The following is a 14,906-nucleotide window of genomic DNA, read 5'->3' on the forward strand; positions in this document are numbered from 1 at the left end:
TAGAAGGTTGGATAACCATTGGTGATTATAAGAGACCGTAAGTTGCTTATTCTTGTTGGGACTGACACGTGCCTGGGAAAATCTTTTTCAAGTTGAGACTTTATTTGGATCCAAATATGGTTGTTATGGGATTTGTCCCATCTCTATTAGGTTGGATACAGATATCAGCAAGATATATGGCCACTAAAGGATGGCTTCTATATCCAAGATCTATGTTGTGGCTAAAAGCTTGTCCTACTCCCCCATATTTTGCTTCCGCATCATTTAATCTTATTCAGGTATTGTAGTTTTAGTGTGTAGAATAAACTTTTTTTTAATGACATAGGGTATCCCCACCCAATTTTTAGGGCCCTATGGATGCACGGGTAACTTCGACGGGATTCAAGCTCGCGTCTATGAGGAGCAAACCCACGGCGCTAGCCGACGTGCCAACCACGTGCATCGGGTGTAGAATAAACTAGTCACTCACTCGTACATTTCACATTCATTGTCAAGCTAAGATGAAAGTCACTCACTCATACATTTCACTCACTTGCTTGGATCCGTCCTTTAACCAATCCACGCGGGACTTGATTCTTTGTTTCATTTATACTTTAATCCTTATTTTCTTAATGCACACCATATTGCAAATAGAAAATCTTTTATGAATATCATTTTTGAAGTCTTTATTCTTCTCTTTGGCAGTTAAATTTTTTTTTCTTATCTTTTTGGACCCCTCAAAAAATATTTTCACTATTTCCTTGTTTTGTTTCAAATCCTAAACGAGTATTGCTGGCCTGGTTTCCGAAAGATGTATCTGAATATGTGTAGGCATCTCTTTCATGACTAAATTGGCATTCTTATCATAATCTTTACAGAATGACATATTGCGTTGAACATCCACTGAGAAAGATGCTTCTGATGCCAGTTGAACCATTTGAGCCAAACAAATCGTGTTATGTCTGTTCAGAGGTACCCATAAAATTTTTTTTTTTTTTTTTTTTTGAGTGGACCCATAATATTCTTTGTTGAGCTTGTGGAAGTCCTGTCTAAATGTTTTTTTTCATGACAGTCTACACTGATTTTCTTGAATTATAGTCTACATTCTGATTATGTTTTGTCTGATTGGAAATAGACACCCTTATTACTTGAAGTTAACACTTACCGCTCAAAGCTGCGGGACTTTGTTGAGAAAATTGTTAAAAACAAGCTAGGGATGTATTCCCCGTTGATTATGCATGGCTCAACCCTTATCTATGAAGTCGGGGATGATCTTGAGGAAGATATGGCAGCCAATTACGCGTTAAACCTTGACAAGGTATATGATGCCAAATTATTTTTGTGATCAATTGGTTTTATTTGCTTTGTACGGTGTAAAGACATCTCTTAGCTGTGCATATATACATTGGCCAGATATTTGCTGAGCTTCCTGCTCCAGTTACCAGTGGGACGGTGCTCACTGTTGAGGATCTTCAACAGGAGTTATCATGCAATATCAATATAAAGCACAGGTTTATTTGTTCTCATGTTCTATTTTCAGTTCCATATTTTTTGACAAGATACTCCCTTTGTTTTCATTTCTAACACTTGGCATTTTATTGTAAATCTTGAATAATCTCGAGTTAATAATTAGATTTTTTTTTTAATCTTTTTTTCCTTTGTTTTTTTTATAACAATCCTTTTTTTCTTTCTTAGGTCATGTTCGTTTCAGATAATGGCAACCAATTCCAAGCCCCAAACTTATTATCGGACTCAAAATTACATTTAAATTTGAGTCCAATAATAGGTTTAGGGCTGACAATCAGTTTTCATAATCTGAAACGAACAGGGCCTTATTTTTCCTTCATAAGTGTTTGTACGGTGAGATATCTGATCTAGGATAACTACAGAGGTTAACATTTAATATCTTATCCTTCTCAGATTCCTTGACTAGCTGCATGCTATGACCACTGCTTCCCTTTTACATCAAGACTTATGTAAAGATAAAATAACTGATTCAAGATTATTGCTTCTGATCTAAACTGAAAACACTTAGTATGGTAATATGGACTCCTTAGCCTTTGGAAACACCCGACAAACACCGAACCCTGAGATAATCCTGCTAACTGAAAGCCGCTATCTTGGGAAAGAATAAAAAACACTAAGAGCATTCCCAACACTTGTTCAGAAGCTAAACCAATCCGTATATGCTTCAAAAAGATTGCAACACCTGAAAGAAATTTGAGAAGCATTTCAAAGCATCAAAACATCGTGTACTTCTGCTCCTCAAAAATAACCAAGGGGGTATTATAAGATCACGTGACAGGTTTCGTAGTGTTATTTGAAGCTTAATTGACATCTTTTGTTTGCTAGATGTTCGATAGATTTTGTTTAACTTGTGAAAATTTGGATGAATATATTACCTTTTCAACAATCACATTTAGAGACAGTAGTGTGTGGCTTTATAAATTTCCACAATTTGGGAATTTGGATGAATACATTTTCAATAGTCACGCAACAGAAATCTGTATGGCTTTATAAATTTCTGCAGTCTATATTGTCAAGCTGGTGTAATAGATTAGTGCTTCTGGAGGCAGATTTTGAAAGATTAGGGTTTTTCATTTTTGTGGGTTGAACATTATCTGAAAATGTTTCGACTAAATTTAATTTAAACTGAATTTGAATAATGCTTTCTTCATCGCTCATGAGATCCAATCTCCAGGGCAGGACATGGAACTGTTTTGACCTGCAATACACAGGGCGCTACTTTCGGTAATTTCGGCTGAAATTTGGGAAAGTAATAAAAAAAAAATTATTTTTATTTTTTTAAATTTTGCCGAAATTTGGTACGTTTCGACAATGTCGGATTGCGGACGTTTCGGTTTCGGTCTCCGAAATTTAAAACCTTCGTTGTAACTAAATACCAGTAACGAAAAGTGTAATGAAACCAGGGGTCAATATATTTATCTACATAACTTGTTAAACTTTGTTACAATTTATTCAAATTTCCCATTTTTAGACAAGTGTATATTGCTAATCATAATGATGGTTTTATTGAAGAGTTGATATCTTCAAGATTTTTTTCCCTAAATTACGAGACTGTACAATTAATTCCATGTTTCTGTGTTCTGCAGTTCAACGTAATCTTGTACGTAAATTGTATATCTATGTTGTGTTTAATATTTTCGATTGACATAAGCTTTCGGGGGTGCATGTTTGTCATGTTATATTTGTTGTTCTCTTGGATAAAGTCTTCTGCGTACCCTTGTGCTAAATTTTGCAGAGGAGAATTTGATGAGGAGGAGGAACCCGATGGAATGATTCTCTCTGGATGGATGCCGCCTCCCACTGAGAAAGATAATCGGGTAGTCAGCAACGGAGAAAGCACATCAAATTCCCAACATACCACCTTAGAAACCCGAGATGATTCTGATGAAATAGAAGTAGTTCCTTCAGAAACAGGGAGTGCTGTTGCCGGAACTAAGAGAAAACTGTCTGAAAGATCAAATGCAGACAGTGAAGTGCTCATTTCTGCTTGTTCAAGTGTTGAGGTGACAAGCAATCAAAGGCCAAAAGAAGTCTACAGTGATGATGATGATGATGTGGTTGTTATGGTTGATGAAAACTTGGACAAGAAGAAACGGTTGCATTAGTGGTATTACCTTTGAAGACTTGTGGGTCCTCCATTCTAATTTTGTATATTAGGTTCTGTGATTCTTTTGACGCTCTTTAACTCCTCTGTGATCTGAGAATGTTAGTTGTGGTAGCGCAAAATGACCTGAAAAATCATGTAACTCATGCTAAAAAAGATCTGATTATGATTTTGGTTGGAGCATTTAGGGAAGAAAAGGCAGTTCAGTATTAATTTTATTAGCAGAGATGGATGGACCCAGAATGTGGAAATATTCTGTAACCTTTTATTTTAGGATGGCTTCTCTACTTTGTGCATCTTGATTTTAATTTTGCTAATTGTGACAACTTCCTTTTGCCTTCCCATTGTTAACTGGATGAATGGTTCTCATCAATCTACACAGGTCACATGTATGGTTGAGATTGGACGATATCTTGTTAAAGAGGTGATATTCACACTCCCTTGTTGTGGTATTGATAAAATCTGGGACATTTAATTTACAAATGTAAATTTCCTATATTTATCAAGTTGCCTACACATACAAAGGGTTCCTGCTAACGTTAGCGTAAAACAAGGTGGGCCCACATTGTTGGGGGGATCCAAAGCATTCATTTGGAAGGCCCTTTCATGGATAGGGTGTCCATAAAAGTTCAGCTCCATTGGATCATCTTAGGGTGTCCATTTGTGGGGTGAAAAAATGGCCAGATTAGTGGACAAACAGTATCTGACCATTTTCACCCTCACAAATGGACATCCTATGATGATCGAATGAAGCTGATTTTTGGTACACACCCCATCCATGACGGAGCCTTTCAAATGAACGGTTAGGATCAGCTCAACATTTATAGCTGTTAATCATCTCATAGAAGAAATTTTCTCATCAACTATTAAGTAACTTTATTATAGTTATATACTATTTATTTATCATATGTAATGCGAAAACTTACTTTGTCATGCCAACTTCCCAATCTTATTTAATTCGTAATGCATTGTACACTATGGCCATCCTTGGGCAAGAATTTTCAGGAAAAGTATTTCTAAAATTTCTTAATTGCTATACACAAGAAACAAGGTAACTTGAACCAACGTTTTTAAAATTTTATTTAGAAGGACCTTCAATTTATGATGATAGCCCTCTAAATTAACCAGAATCATACTATTGCCTTCTAAATTGCATAAAGGAAAATTTCCTAGAGAAAAACTTTTCCATAAAAAATGTTTTTCTTGGAATTCAACAGGGCTTATGTAAAATTATATGATTAATTATATCTTCATAAGTAATCTCCCCGACAAAGTTATGGGATTTTCCAGTCTCAACATTGGGCAAATGCGATAAATTTACAACCTGAGGGTCATGAAGTTATACAAAAATCTCATACCAACACTAGTGATCCCCTCGTTTAGAATCTATCTAGGGGCAACAGACAAGAAGAATTGCATCAACTGTTTTTGCAAAACAAATATAAAATATATAACAATTGGCTGATAGACTACTACTATCTGGCCATGTTTGGCAACCATGAATTTTTTTTTTCATGGAATATTAGTGTAAAATGTCTTAAAACATGTGTTGGGAGCGTAGGAGAGGGAGAGAAATGAGAGCGCATGTGTAAGGAGATGGTGCAGAGTGGCTGAGAAAGAAAGAAAACAAAAACTCTATTTTCAGTAGAGTTTTTCTTTTCCATTTTTTGCAGACACTTCTCACCCTCTCCTCACTTATGCCCCAAGTAAGCTAAACTTCGTCGCTCTGTAGGTTCCCCTTTTAATACTTACGTATAAAAAACTGTAAATGACAAAAAAAAACTAAAACTCAGTTCAGATTTTAGATTACTACAACTATCGGTAATATGGAACTCTCCCATGCACTCTACGCAAGTAAGTACTCCTCATTCCAAGTATAGCCTCCTCCCCACGTCAGGCCGTTGGACAATAGACAAAGCTACTTACTCGCATGAAATCTCCAGGCTACTGATATTGGCACTACCATGTTTTAATAATTGCACAAACTCAACTTGTTTTTTCATTTTTAATTGGCTTATCAGAACCTTTTGGGAACTGAAATAACATTTGACAGCTGTTTAAAAAAAGAAAGGAAAAATTACACTTACACCCCCTTGTAGTTTCTGACATATACGCGTCTAACCTTGCATTTCAAAACGTGACAAGTACACCCCCTGAAGTTTCTTTGGGCTTTTTTAACGAGACGGAGCTGACGCCAACGGTGAAATGACCAATTTGCCCTCCGTTTTTAACTCAAGTAAATGACGAAGAGAAAAACAGAGGTAAAAAAAGTAAGAAAGTAATTTTCCTTTTCTCGTTCTCCTCTTCGTCCCTGAAATCCCAGGGTAGATGGCAACCCAAGAGCGGAGGTGAATTGGGTTTTAAAAACTTTGCCAAAAATTGAAGAAATGAAAAACTAAATGGCAAATTAAAACTTTAAACACAAATGAAAACCACAAATGCACAATCACAAAATAAAGAGAGTGAGAGAAATAGAGAGAGTGCACCCGAGATTTATAGTGGTTCGGTCACTCAAAGAACTACTCCGCTCCACCAAGACCTCTTGGTGATTTTACTACGGATTTTCTTAATGGCGGGGAATCAACCCAATTACAAAGCTTCGGCTCTGCCTCGCAAGACTCGCCACGAACCGGAGAAAGCTCCGCGTCTCCAACACTCGCTCTTGAGATGGCTACGCGTCTTTTCACACTTGCCACAATACAATGTTCTTCAAAAAAAGAAAACTAAAAATCCCTTTACAAAGGTTACAAAGGATGGATGAAGATGTACAAATATAAGCCTAATCCACTTCCTTACTTAGAGATGAGAGAGACACTAAAAACACTTTGGTTTGATCTTTAGAATGTTCAAAATAAAATTTATGTTTAAGAAAGGTTTGGATAGTGTATATATAGCTCATTTGAAAATATGAGCATTTGGGGGCAAAACTGTAAAAAACGGAGTTGAAAAAGTTAACGAGAAAAAGCCCCGACGGCTCTTTTGCTAGGCGGCGACGGTCGACTGGGCCACAGCGGTCACCCGCCCTTTATCGGGTGCCTTTTTTATTTTCAAAATCTCTACCGTCGCGGTTGATCGGAACATGGCGGTCGCCGGCGAGGGCTAACTGTTCGCTCAAAAAATTTGGCTCAAAACCTTTACGCGGTCTACCGACCCTTGGCGGTCGTCCGCCCAAACCATGATGGATTTGTTTCTGAGAAACAGAAACCTATCAGCGATCGACCGGATGACCCTCGGTCGACTGGCCCGCCTTTGGATCGCAAGTGCTGGATTTCCAGCCTCGCTTTCGAGGTCGCTCGGGACACCCCGGTCGACCGGCCCTGTATGAAATTCCTTTTTTACTTTAAAAACTTTAGGGACTTTTGGGCCATGGTCTTTGGGATTTATTCCTACATTTTGAAATACATTTTGACCTATGTTTAGTGCCTTTGACATCTCTAAAAACAAGGAGAGGAGTACAAACTCTATTGACTTGAAAAGCACTACAATCTTCTCTTTATCTTCAAGGCTTCAAGTCCACCATGCTTCTTGGATCATCCTAGCTTTGGCACTCAAAATGCATTCCAATTTAGCTTCAATGTCTTGATCCAAGCTTCCTTGATTGTACACTAATGAGATTTACAACTTAGACAATAAAAAACACATTAGTAATATAAAATCACTTGTGTATGGAATCATCAAAACAAGAAGGTAATGCCAAGGTTGGAACCATTGGGCTTACATTCTCTCCCTTTTTTATGATGACATTCACAAGAGATTTGCCAATAAGTACACACATTTCTCTCCCCTATGGCATCAACAAAAAGATGGGGCAAGAGACAAGAATCAAGGGAAAGGATATGCAATATATAAACTCCCCCTAAATCAAGGAAAGCATGCACACAAAGAACTCCCCCTGTTTTATTGACAAATATAATAGATGAGGGATTATAAAAAAGATATACAATATAAGATAAAGCTCTCCCCATCACGAAGAAATCTTCATTAGTCATCTTGGTTTAACATCTTCGATCTTCAGGTACCTTTATTCTTCCCTAATTTCTATTTTTGTGTCATAGTTTAATGTTTTGTGCATAGAGTTGAGGTTTTTTTAATTGAAACCCTAAAATTTTATATAGGTTTTTGGGGGTTTTTTAATGTTTCTTGGGGATGTGGGTTTGCCATTGAACTCAAACGAAGGGATACAAGTTGGGAAAAAAATAAAAAACCATAATAACCCTACTGTAAGGAAGAAGTGCGAAACCCAAATGCTTCGTTTGTTCAAATGAAAACCCTACTGTAAGAAGTGCAAAACCCTTTGCAAACCCTAACCCTATTGTAAGGAAGAAATGGGAAACCCAGATGATTCGTTCAAGAAAAAAAAAACCCCACAAAAAATCGTTTTCAAATGTTATAAAAACCCTAACCCTCAACCCATTCTTCTCAGCGAACGAAGGTTATTGATTTTGAAAAACAAGAGGAACAATGGTCTGGAAAGATGGTCTGGAACGAACAGGGTTCTATTCACGATAGGGATGAGGGCATTTCCGTCCTCAAAATATCAACCGTGGTTAGTTCAAGCCATTCTGTCGGGTTAAACAAACGGCTCGTTGACGGAGGGGGTCTCTTTAAATCAAAATTGAACTTTAGGGGGTGCACTTGTCACGTTTTGAAATGCAAGGTTAGAAGCGTATGTGTCAGAAACTACAGGGGGTGTATGTGTAATTTTCCCAAAAAGAGAAAAGATAAGCTGGGTTTGTGCAATTATTAAAACATGGTAATGCAAACATCAGTTGCCAATCTTTATCGTCCATCTGTGGCGGGCCAACTGGATCATTGACATGGAACACCTATACACTCGGCTCACGTTAGCACTCATGCAAAGTCCCTACTCCCCGCCCCAGGCCGTTGGACAATAGGTAAACCTATTTAATTGCAAGAAATCTTTAGGCTACTGATATTGGCATTACCATGTTTTAGTAATTGCACAAACTCAGCTTGTCTTTTCTATTTTAATTAGCGTATGAGAACTTTTTGGCAACTGTAATAACATATGACATCTGTTTAAAGAAGAAAAGATAAGCCGGGTTTGTACAATTGTTAATGGGCAGTGATAAATTGACCCCCAAATATCTTAAATCGACTCCCTATTTGTCTTTCTCTCTCCTCTAGGTTAGATTAGAGAAAGAAAGAGGAGATAGATAGACAGACACATGGGGGTCAATTTAAGATATTTGGGAGTCGATTTATCACTCCCCTTATAAAACATGGTAATGCCAATATCAGTTGGCAATCTTTATCGTCCATCCGTGGTAGGTCCACCGGCACTGGATCATAGTTATAGAACCCTTATGCCCTCGGCACACGTTAGAACCTCGTGTACATGGAACCCTTATACTCTCGGTGCACGTTAGCAACTCATTTACTGTCTACTATACTCTTGGATAATAGACAGCCTATTTATTTGCATGAAACCTACATGGGCCATCTGCGGTGGGTCCACTAGTTAATTGATCTAGAACTCCTATGCACTCGGCGCACGTTAGTAGTACTCATCATTCTAAATAGTCTCTCATCCTCATTGAAGAATCAGAATGTAGACCGTTTCGACAATAGACAAAAGCTATTTAATTGCATGAAACCTTATCTTGGCTATCTGTGGTGGGTCCACTCCTATGCACTCGGCGCACGTTAGTAATTCTCAATCTAAGTAACTAGATTCCCGCGGGCCAACTGAATCAGTGATATGAAACTTCCATGCACTCGGCTCACGTTAGCACTTTTCGTTCTAACTTCTAACTAGAGTCTCTTCTCCCCGCGGCAGTGTGTTGGACAAACAAGACAAACCTATTTATTTGCATGAATGCTCTGCTCTCTCTCTCTCTCTCAAAGACTCTGTAAGACTTACGCCCTCAGACTCACTGATGTAAAAGCTCGGCCCTAGAATTCCTTATCAATGGCCCACAATTAATAAAGGCACTCCATAAAATCCAACTACTCTTGCCATAGAAAACGAGAAAAACCAGCCAGAAAGGACGAGAAGATTCCATCCTTTCCATGTACGTTAAAGACACGTGTGTGGACCCCAATCCGAGAGAGGCGGGGGGACGGGTCCCCCACGAAAGTCTCTAGATCATCCACGTGAAGGAGAGCCCCGCCAAGGAACTCTCGAAAGAGTGCCCCTCACAGCATGAGCGGCGATGTAAAGTGAGATACCTCTTGATTCGGGGACCAGCCCGGATTCGAGACGCACCTTAAACAAAGAAAGAGTCGCCATCCAAGGAAGTGGGCCCTGGATCCCATGCTGTGCTCTGTCGCAACAGATAACCAGAGATACTAAAGGTCCGTGACTGATGACGAATGGGGAAGGGGTTAGGCGCCCCCAATTCGCCCAAGTGCAAGCACCTGGTCTCTTATGCCATTTATTATTAACGTTGAAGAGTTTTGGGGAAAAATCATGTGAAATGGGAACAATTATCCCCGAGAAAACGTCTATCTAAGCATGCATGACCCGGGGATGGGCAAAGAAAATGAACATCCAAATCCTAACTCATCGCATCTAATCCTAACTCATCACATCTAAGAAAGCAATAAACAATCGCATGCATAGCTACAGCTAAGCAGATAATGATAGATCTAATGAGATAAGAAAAGCAAATATCTAAGTTTTAGACAGATAATCAAGCTAAGAGGAATAAAAAATTGCTATAGCTAAGCAATCAAAGTAATAAAGTAAATACACTAGCATGCGAGCCTATGCAAGAGATAAGACTAAGAAAATGGCAATCGATCGCACGCTAGAAGAACAAACGAACTAGAATGCATGAGCAATCTAAGATAAGCACACAGCAAGCTAAAAGGTGTACCAAAAGAAAGAAATCAAAAAATCAACGGCATGTGAGAACAAAAAATGCCAGGGGAAAGAAGATGGAACACACGATAGGCTCAGAGGGCGATTCAAACGGAATCAAGCCCGGCGATCCTAATCTGCTGAAGATCGGAAAAGTCTCGCGATCGTCATGACCTATCGTTGGGCTCAGCGAGGGCAATCCCTGTAAAGGGGCCACGCTACGTCATTGCCCGTCCCAAAACCCGATAAAACGTCAGAAAACTGATGGAAACCGGAAAATCACGATGAAAATCGGAAATGGAATGAAAAGAGGGCTCCGAGTGACCTGGCAATCACCATCCTTGCCCATTTTTGCTTTTGTTTTGAAATGTTTGAAAATATTTATTAAAAAGGTTTGACTGAACTTGGGTGGACGAAAAGGTGAGAAATATTGGTAAAATGGCGATTTAAAAAAAATGGTGAAAGGGTGCAAAAATGGTGTAAAAAAAAAGGTGTAAAAAGATGGTGTAAAAAAATGGTGTGTGAAAATAGTGTAAAAAGAAAGGGTGACTGGACTCAGGATGCCAGCTGCACGCCTGAGCTGCCTACGTACCCCTCAGCTAGGGATCAAGCCATCCGTAGTTCGGACTAGATTTTCCTAACTACACTCTCAATGACTCAAGATTTTTGAGATTTTTGATTTTTCAGATGTTTTTGATGTTTTTAAGTGTTTTTGACATAAGAGGACATAATCCTATCATCATAAGAGTATGACAGACTCCTGATATCCCGCAAAGGTTGGGCATCATCCTATGTTTTGCGGGGGAATTGGACAGAATCATGACTCTGCAAGGGTTGGACAACATCCTATACCTTGCAAGAGCGGATAAAAATCACGCGACTTGATGAGGGGATGGACAGAATCCTAACCCCTATGATGATAGGATAAACTCCTGACAGACTGGAGGACTGACTCCTATGCTGAAAACTGACTCCGAAAGATGGAATGACAGACTCCTAAACTTTCTATGACAGACTCTAAAAGGGAAGAAATCCCTTAACCTGCAAAAACTCTAAGGCAGGAAGGGAAAGGGTTGGCTCAAGAACATTCCGTCATAGCCGGAACCTGGCAAAGGCGCTTCCAAAATCGATGGAATCTTAAAACACACGAAGAATTCTAAGGAACTGTGAAGAGAATAAACCTGATAAAAAGGGGGGAACTTCTAAACCCTATAAGAAAGGATAACCTTGAGAAGAAAGGGTCATCTAGCCCCGTATGAAACGACGATCCACAAAAGGGAAAGAACTTTTTGATATAACACATCCAACTTGGGCAGTCAAAGTTCGCACCGTATTTAAAGAAATCCACACAAAGAAACTGCGATAAAGAAACCAAATCATTCCAAAATCAAGACAATGAACTCATATTTTTCAAGAGAAACAATGAAGACCGATGAGTAACCTCCAAAGAAGATAATCAATAGATACATGGAAACACCAATTTTGAGAAAACTACAGGTACTTTGGAAATATTCAAAGGAAATGAGATCAAGCAATTCACACGATCAAACCCTCGTCATGGGGTCTCCTGTGAAATCAGATGATACTCGTGCCCACGACATGGAGCAGAGTAATCATCTGATTTCCTACATCAGTTGAACATATACAACTCCACCATCCATTCATCACAGAAAATTCAATCGCCTCCTTGCACTTGAGGATCGAATTAAGATCCAAAACCCACGAATCAATTCTATAATCAGAAAGCTAGGCAAATAACCATATGAATTTCAGCAAGATAAGAGGGGTCAGAGATGTTACCCGGGTGAAGAGCAGATGGTGGAGATGGGGTGTCAACGAAATGGGGGAGATGGGGCCTCGGTGGATGAAACAGGGTTGATCGGAGAGCATCCGGAAAGTGGAGCTCGGGCTCCCCTTCTGATTTTTTCTATATAAAAACAAATGAGAAACCCCTCATCTGCTCACAGAAATGGGGCTCCTCCTCTCTGTTTCTCTCTTCGAAAAAAAAAAAATGACCTCCCCTCCCCCCTTTTTTTTTGTTTGGTTTTTTTTTATAACTAGGGTTAGGGACCTGATTCTAATCTTCACCATCCATTTCACTTTTGATCCTATGGTCTCTGTTCGATGCTTGCAAGACAAGCCAAAATGATAAATTCGGCCCCCCTCTTCCTGCCCTGGACAGACCTATCTAGTCTTTATGTCTATTCTTAAACCCCACAGGGGGGTGGTCCAAGTAAAGACCAGGGGAGGATAAAAAGGTATTATATTTGCCTTCTCTCTTTTTTTTTTTTTCTGGAATAATGAGGTCAGGTCAAAATGGGGTGTCTACAACGTGTTGCGCTATGATTGCTTAGGGATTTCTTGGTTGACCTCATTCCTTGCGTATGCAACTATAAATTAAAGATTTCTTGCTCAGTTGCCAATCTTTATCGTCCATCTGTGGCGGGCCCACTGGATCATTGACATGGAACACCTATACACTCGGCTCACGTTAGCACTCATGCAAAGTCCCTACTCCCCGCCCCAGGCCGTTGGACAATAGGTAAACTGATTTAATTGCAAGAAATCTTTAGGCTACTGATATTGGCATTACCATGTTTTAGTAATTGCACAAACTCAGCTTGTCTTTTCTATTTTAATTAGCTTATGCGAACTTTTTTGGCAACTGTAATAACATATGACATCTGTTTAAAGAAGAAAAGATAAGCCGGGTTTGTACAATTATTAAAGGGCAGTGATAAATCGACCCCCAAATATCTTAAATCGACTCCCTATTTGTCTTTCTCTCTCCTCTGGGTTAGATTAGAGAGAGAAAGAGGAGATAGATAGATAGACAGACACATGGGGGTCGATTTAAGATATTTGGGAGCCGATTTATCACTCCCCTTATTAAAACATGGTAATGCCAACATCAGTTGCCAATCTTTATCGTCCATACGTGGTAGGTCCACTAGCACCGGATCATTGTTATGGAACCCTTATGCCCTCAGTGCACGTCAGCAACTCGTGTACATGGAACCCTTATACTCTCGGCGCACGTTAGCAACTCGTTTACTGTCTACTATACTCTTGGATAATAGACAGACCTATTTATTTGCATGAACCTACATGGGCCATCTGCGGTGGGCCCACTAGTTCAATGATCTAGAACTCCTATGCACTCGGTGCACGTTAGTAGTACTCATCATTCTAAGCAGTCTCTCATCCTCATTGTAGAATCAGAATGTAGACCGTTTCGACAATAGACAAAAGCTATTTAATTGCATGAAACCTTATCTCGGCCATCTGTGATGGGCCACTCCTATGCACTCGGCGCACGTTAGTAACTCTCAATCTAAGTAACTAGATTCACGTGGGCTCACTGAATCAAAGATATGAAACTTCCATGCACTTGGCTCACGTTAGCACTTTTCGTTCTAACTTCTAACTAGAGTCTCTTCTCCCCTCGGCAGTGCGCTGGACAAAAAAGACAAACCTATTTATTTGCATGAATTAAGCTTGGCCCTAGAATTCCTTATCAATGGTCCACAATTAATAAAGGCACTCCATAGCAATCCAACTACTCTTGCTATAAAAACGAGAAAAACCAGCCAGAAAGGACAAGAAGATCCTTTATGTGTACGTTAAAGACACGTGTCGTGCTATGATTGCTTAGGAATTTCTTGGTTGACCTCATTCCTTGAGTATGCGACTATAAATTAAAAATTTCTTGCTCAGTTGCCAATCTTTACCGTCCATCTGTGGTGGGCCCACTGGATCATTGATATGGAACACCTATACAGTAGGCTCACGTTAGCACTCATGCAAAGTCCTTACTCCCCGCCCCAGGCCGTTGGACAATAGGTAAACCTATTTAATTGCAAGAAATCTTTAGGCTACTGATATTGGCATTACCATGTTTTAGTAATTGCACAAACTCAGCTTGTCTTTTCGATTTTAATTAGCTTATGAGAACTTTTTTGGCAACTATAATAACATTTGACATCTGTTTAAAGGAGAAAAGATAAGCCGGGTTTGTACAATTATTAAAGGGCAGTGATAAACTGACCCCCAAATATCTTAAATTGACTCCCTATTTGTCTTTCTCTCTCCTCTGGGTTAGGTTAGAGAGAGAAAGAGGAGATAGATAGACAGACACATGGGGGTCGATTTAAGATATTTGGGAGTCAATTTATCAATCCCCTTATTAAAACATGGTAATGTCAACATCAGTTGCCAATATTTATAGTCCATCCGTGGTGGTCCACTGGCACTGGATCATTGTTATGGAACCCTTTTCCCCTCGGCGCACGTTAGCAACTCGTGTACATGGAACCCTTATACTCTCGGCGCACGTTAGCAACTTGTTTACTGTCTACTATACTCTTGGATGATAGACAGACCTATTTATTTGCATGAAACCTACATGGGCCATCTGCGGTGGGCCCACTAGTTCAATGATCTAGAACTCCTATGCACTCGGTGCACGTT

The 14,906-nt window shown here is 39.4% G+C and overlaps 1 protein-coding gene across 1 annotated transcript in view; it reads left to right on the forward strand.

The window, feature by feature from the left end:
- The window catches only part of LOC143885209 (SUMO-activating enzyme subunit 2-like), a 49,033-nt gene extending 45,136 nt beyond the window's left edge, over nucleotides 1-3,897 (forward strand). The window contains exons 8-11 of the mRNA XM_077389271.1: nucleotides 858-951; nucleotides 1,115-1,297; nucleotides 1,393-1,490; nucleotides 3,242-3,897. Of these exons, the coding sequence (XP_077245386.1) occupies nucleotides 858-951; nucleotides 1,115-1,297; nucleotides 1,393-1,490; nucleotides 3,242-3,611 (745 nt within the window). The 3' untranslated portion in view covers nucleotides 3,612-3,897. The remainder of the gene's footprint in view (nucleotides 1-857; nucleotides 952-1,114; nucleotides 1,298-1,392; nucleotides 1,491-3,241) is intronic.
- The last annotated feature ends 11,009 nt before the right edge of the window (nucleotides 3,898-14,906 follow it).

Source organism: Tasmannia lanceolata, unplaced genomic scaffold, assembly GCF_043159265.1.
Source record: "Tasmannia lanceolata isolate RefF3 unplaced genomic scaffold, GAP_Taslan_0.1 ptg000008l, whole genome shotgun sequence".
NCBI classification, from domain to species: Eukaryota; Viridiplantae; Streptophyta; class Magnoliopsida; order Canellales; family Winteraceae; genus Tasmannia; species Tasmannia lanceolata.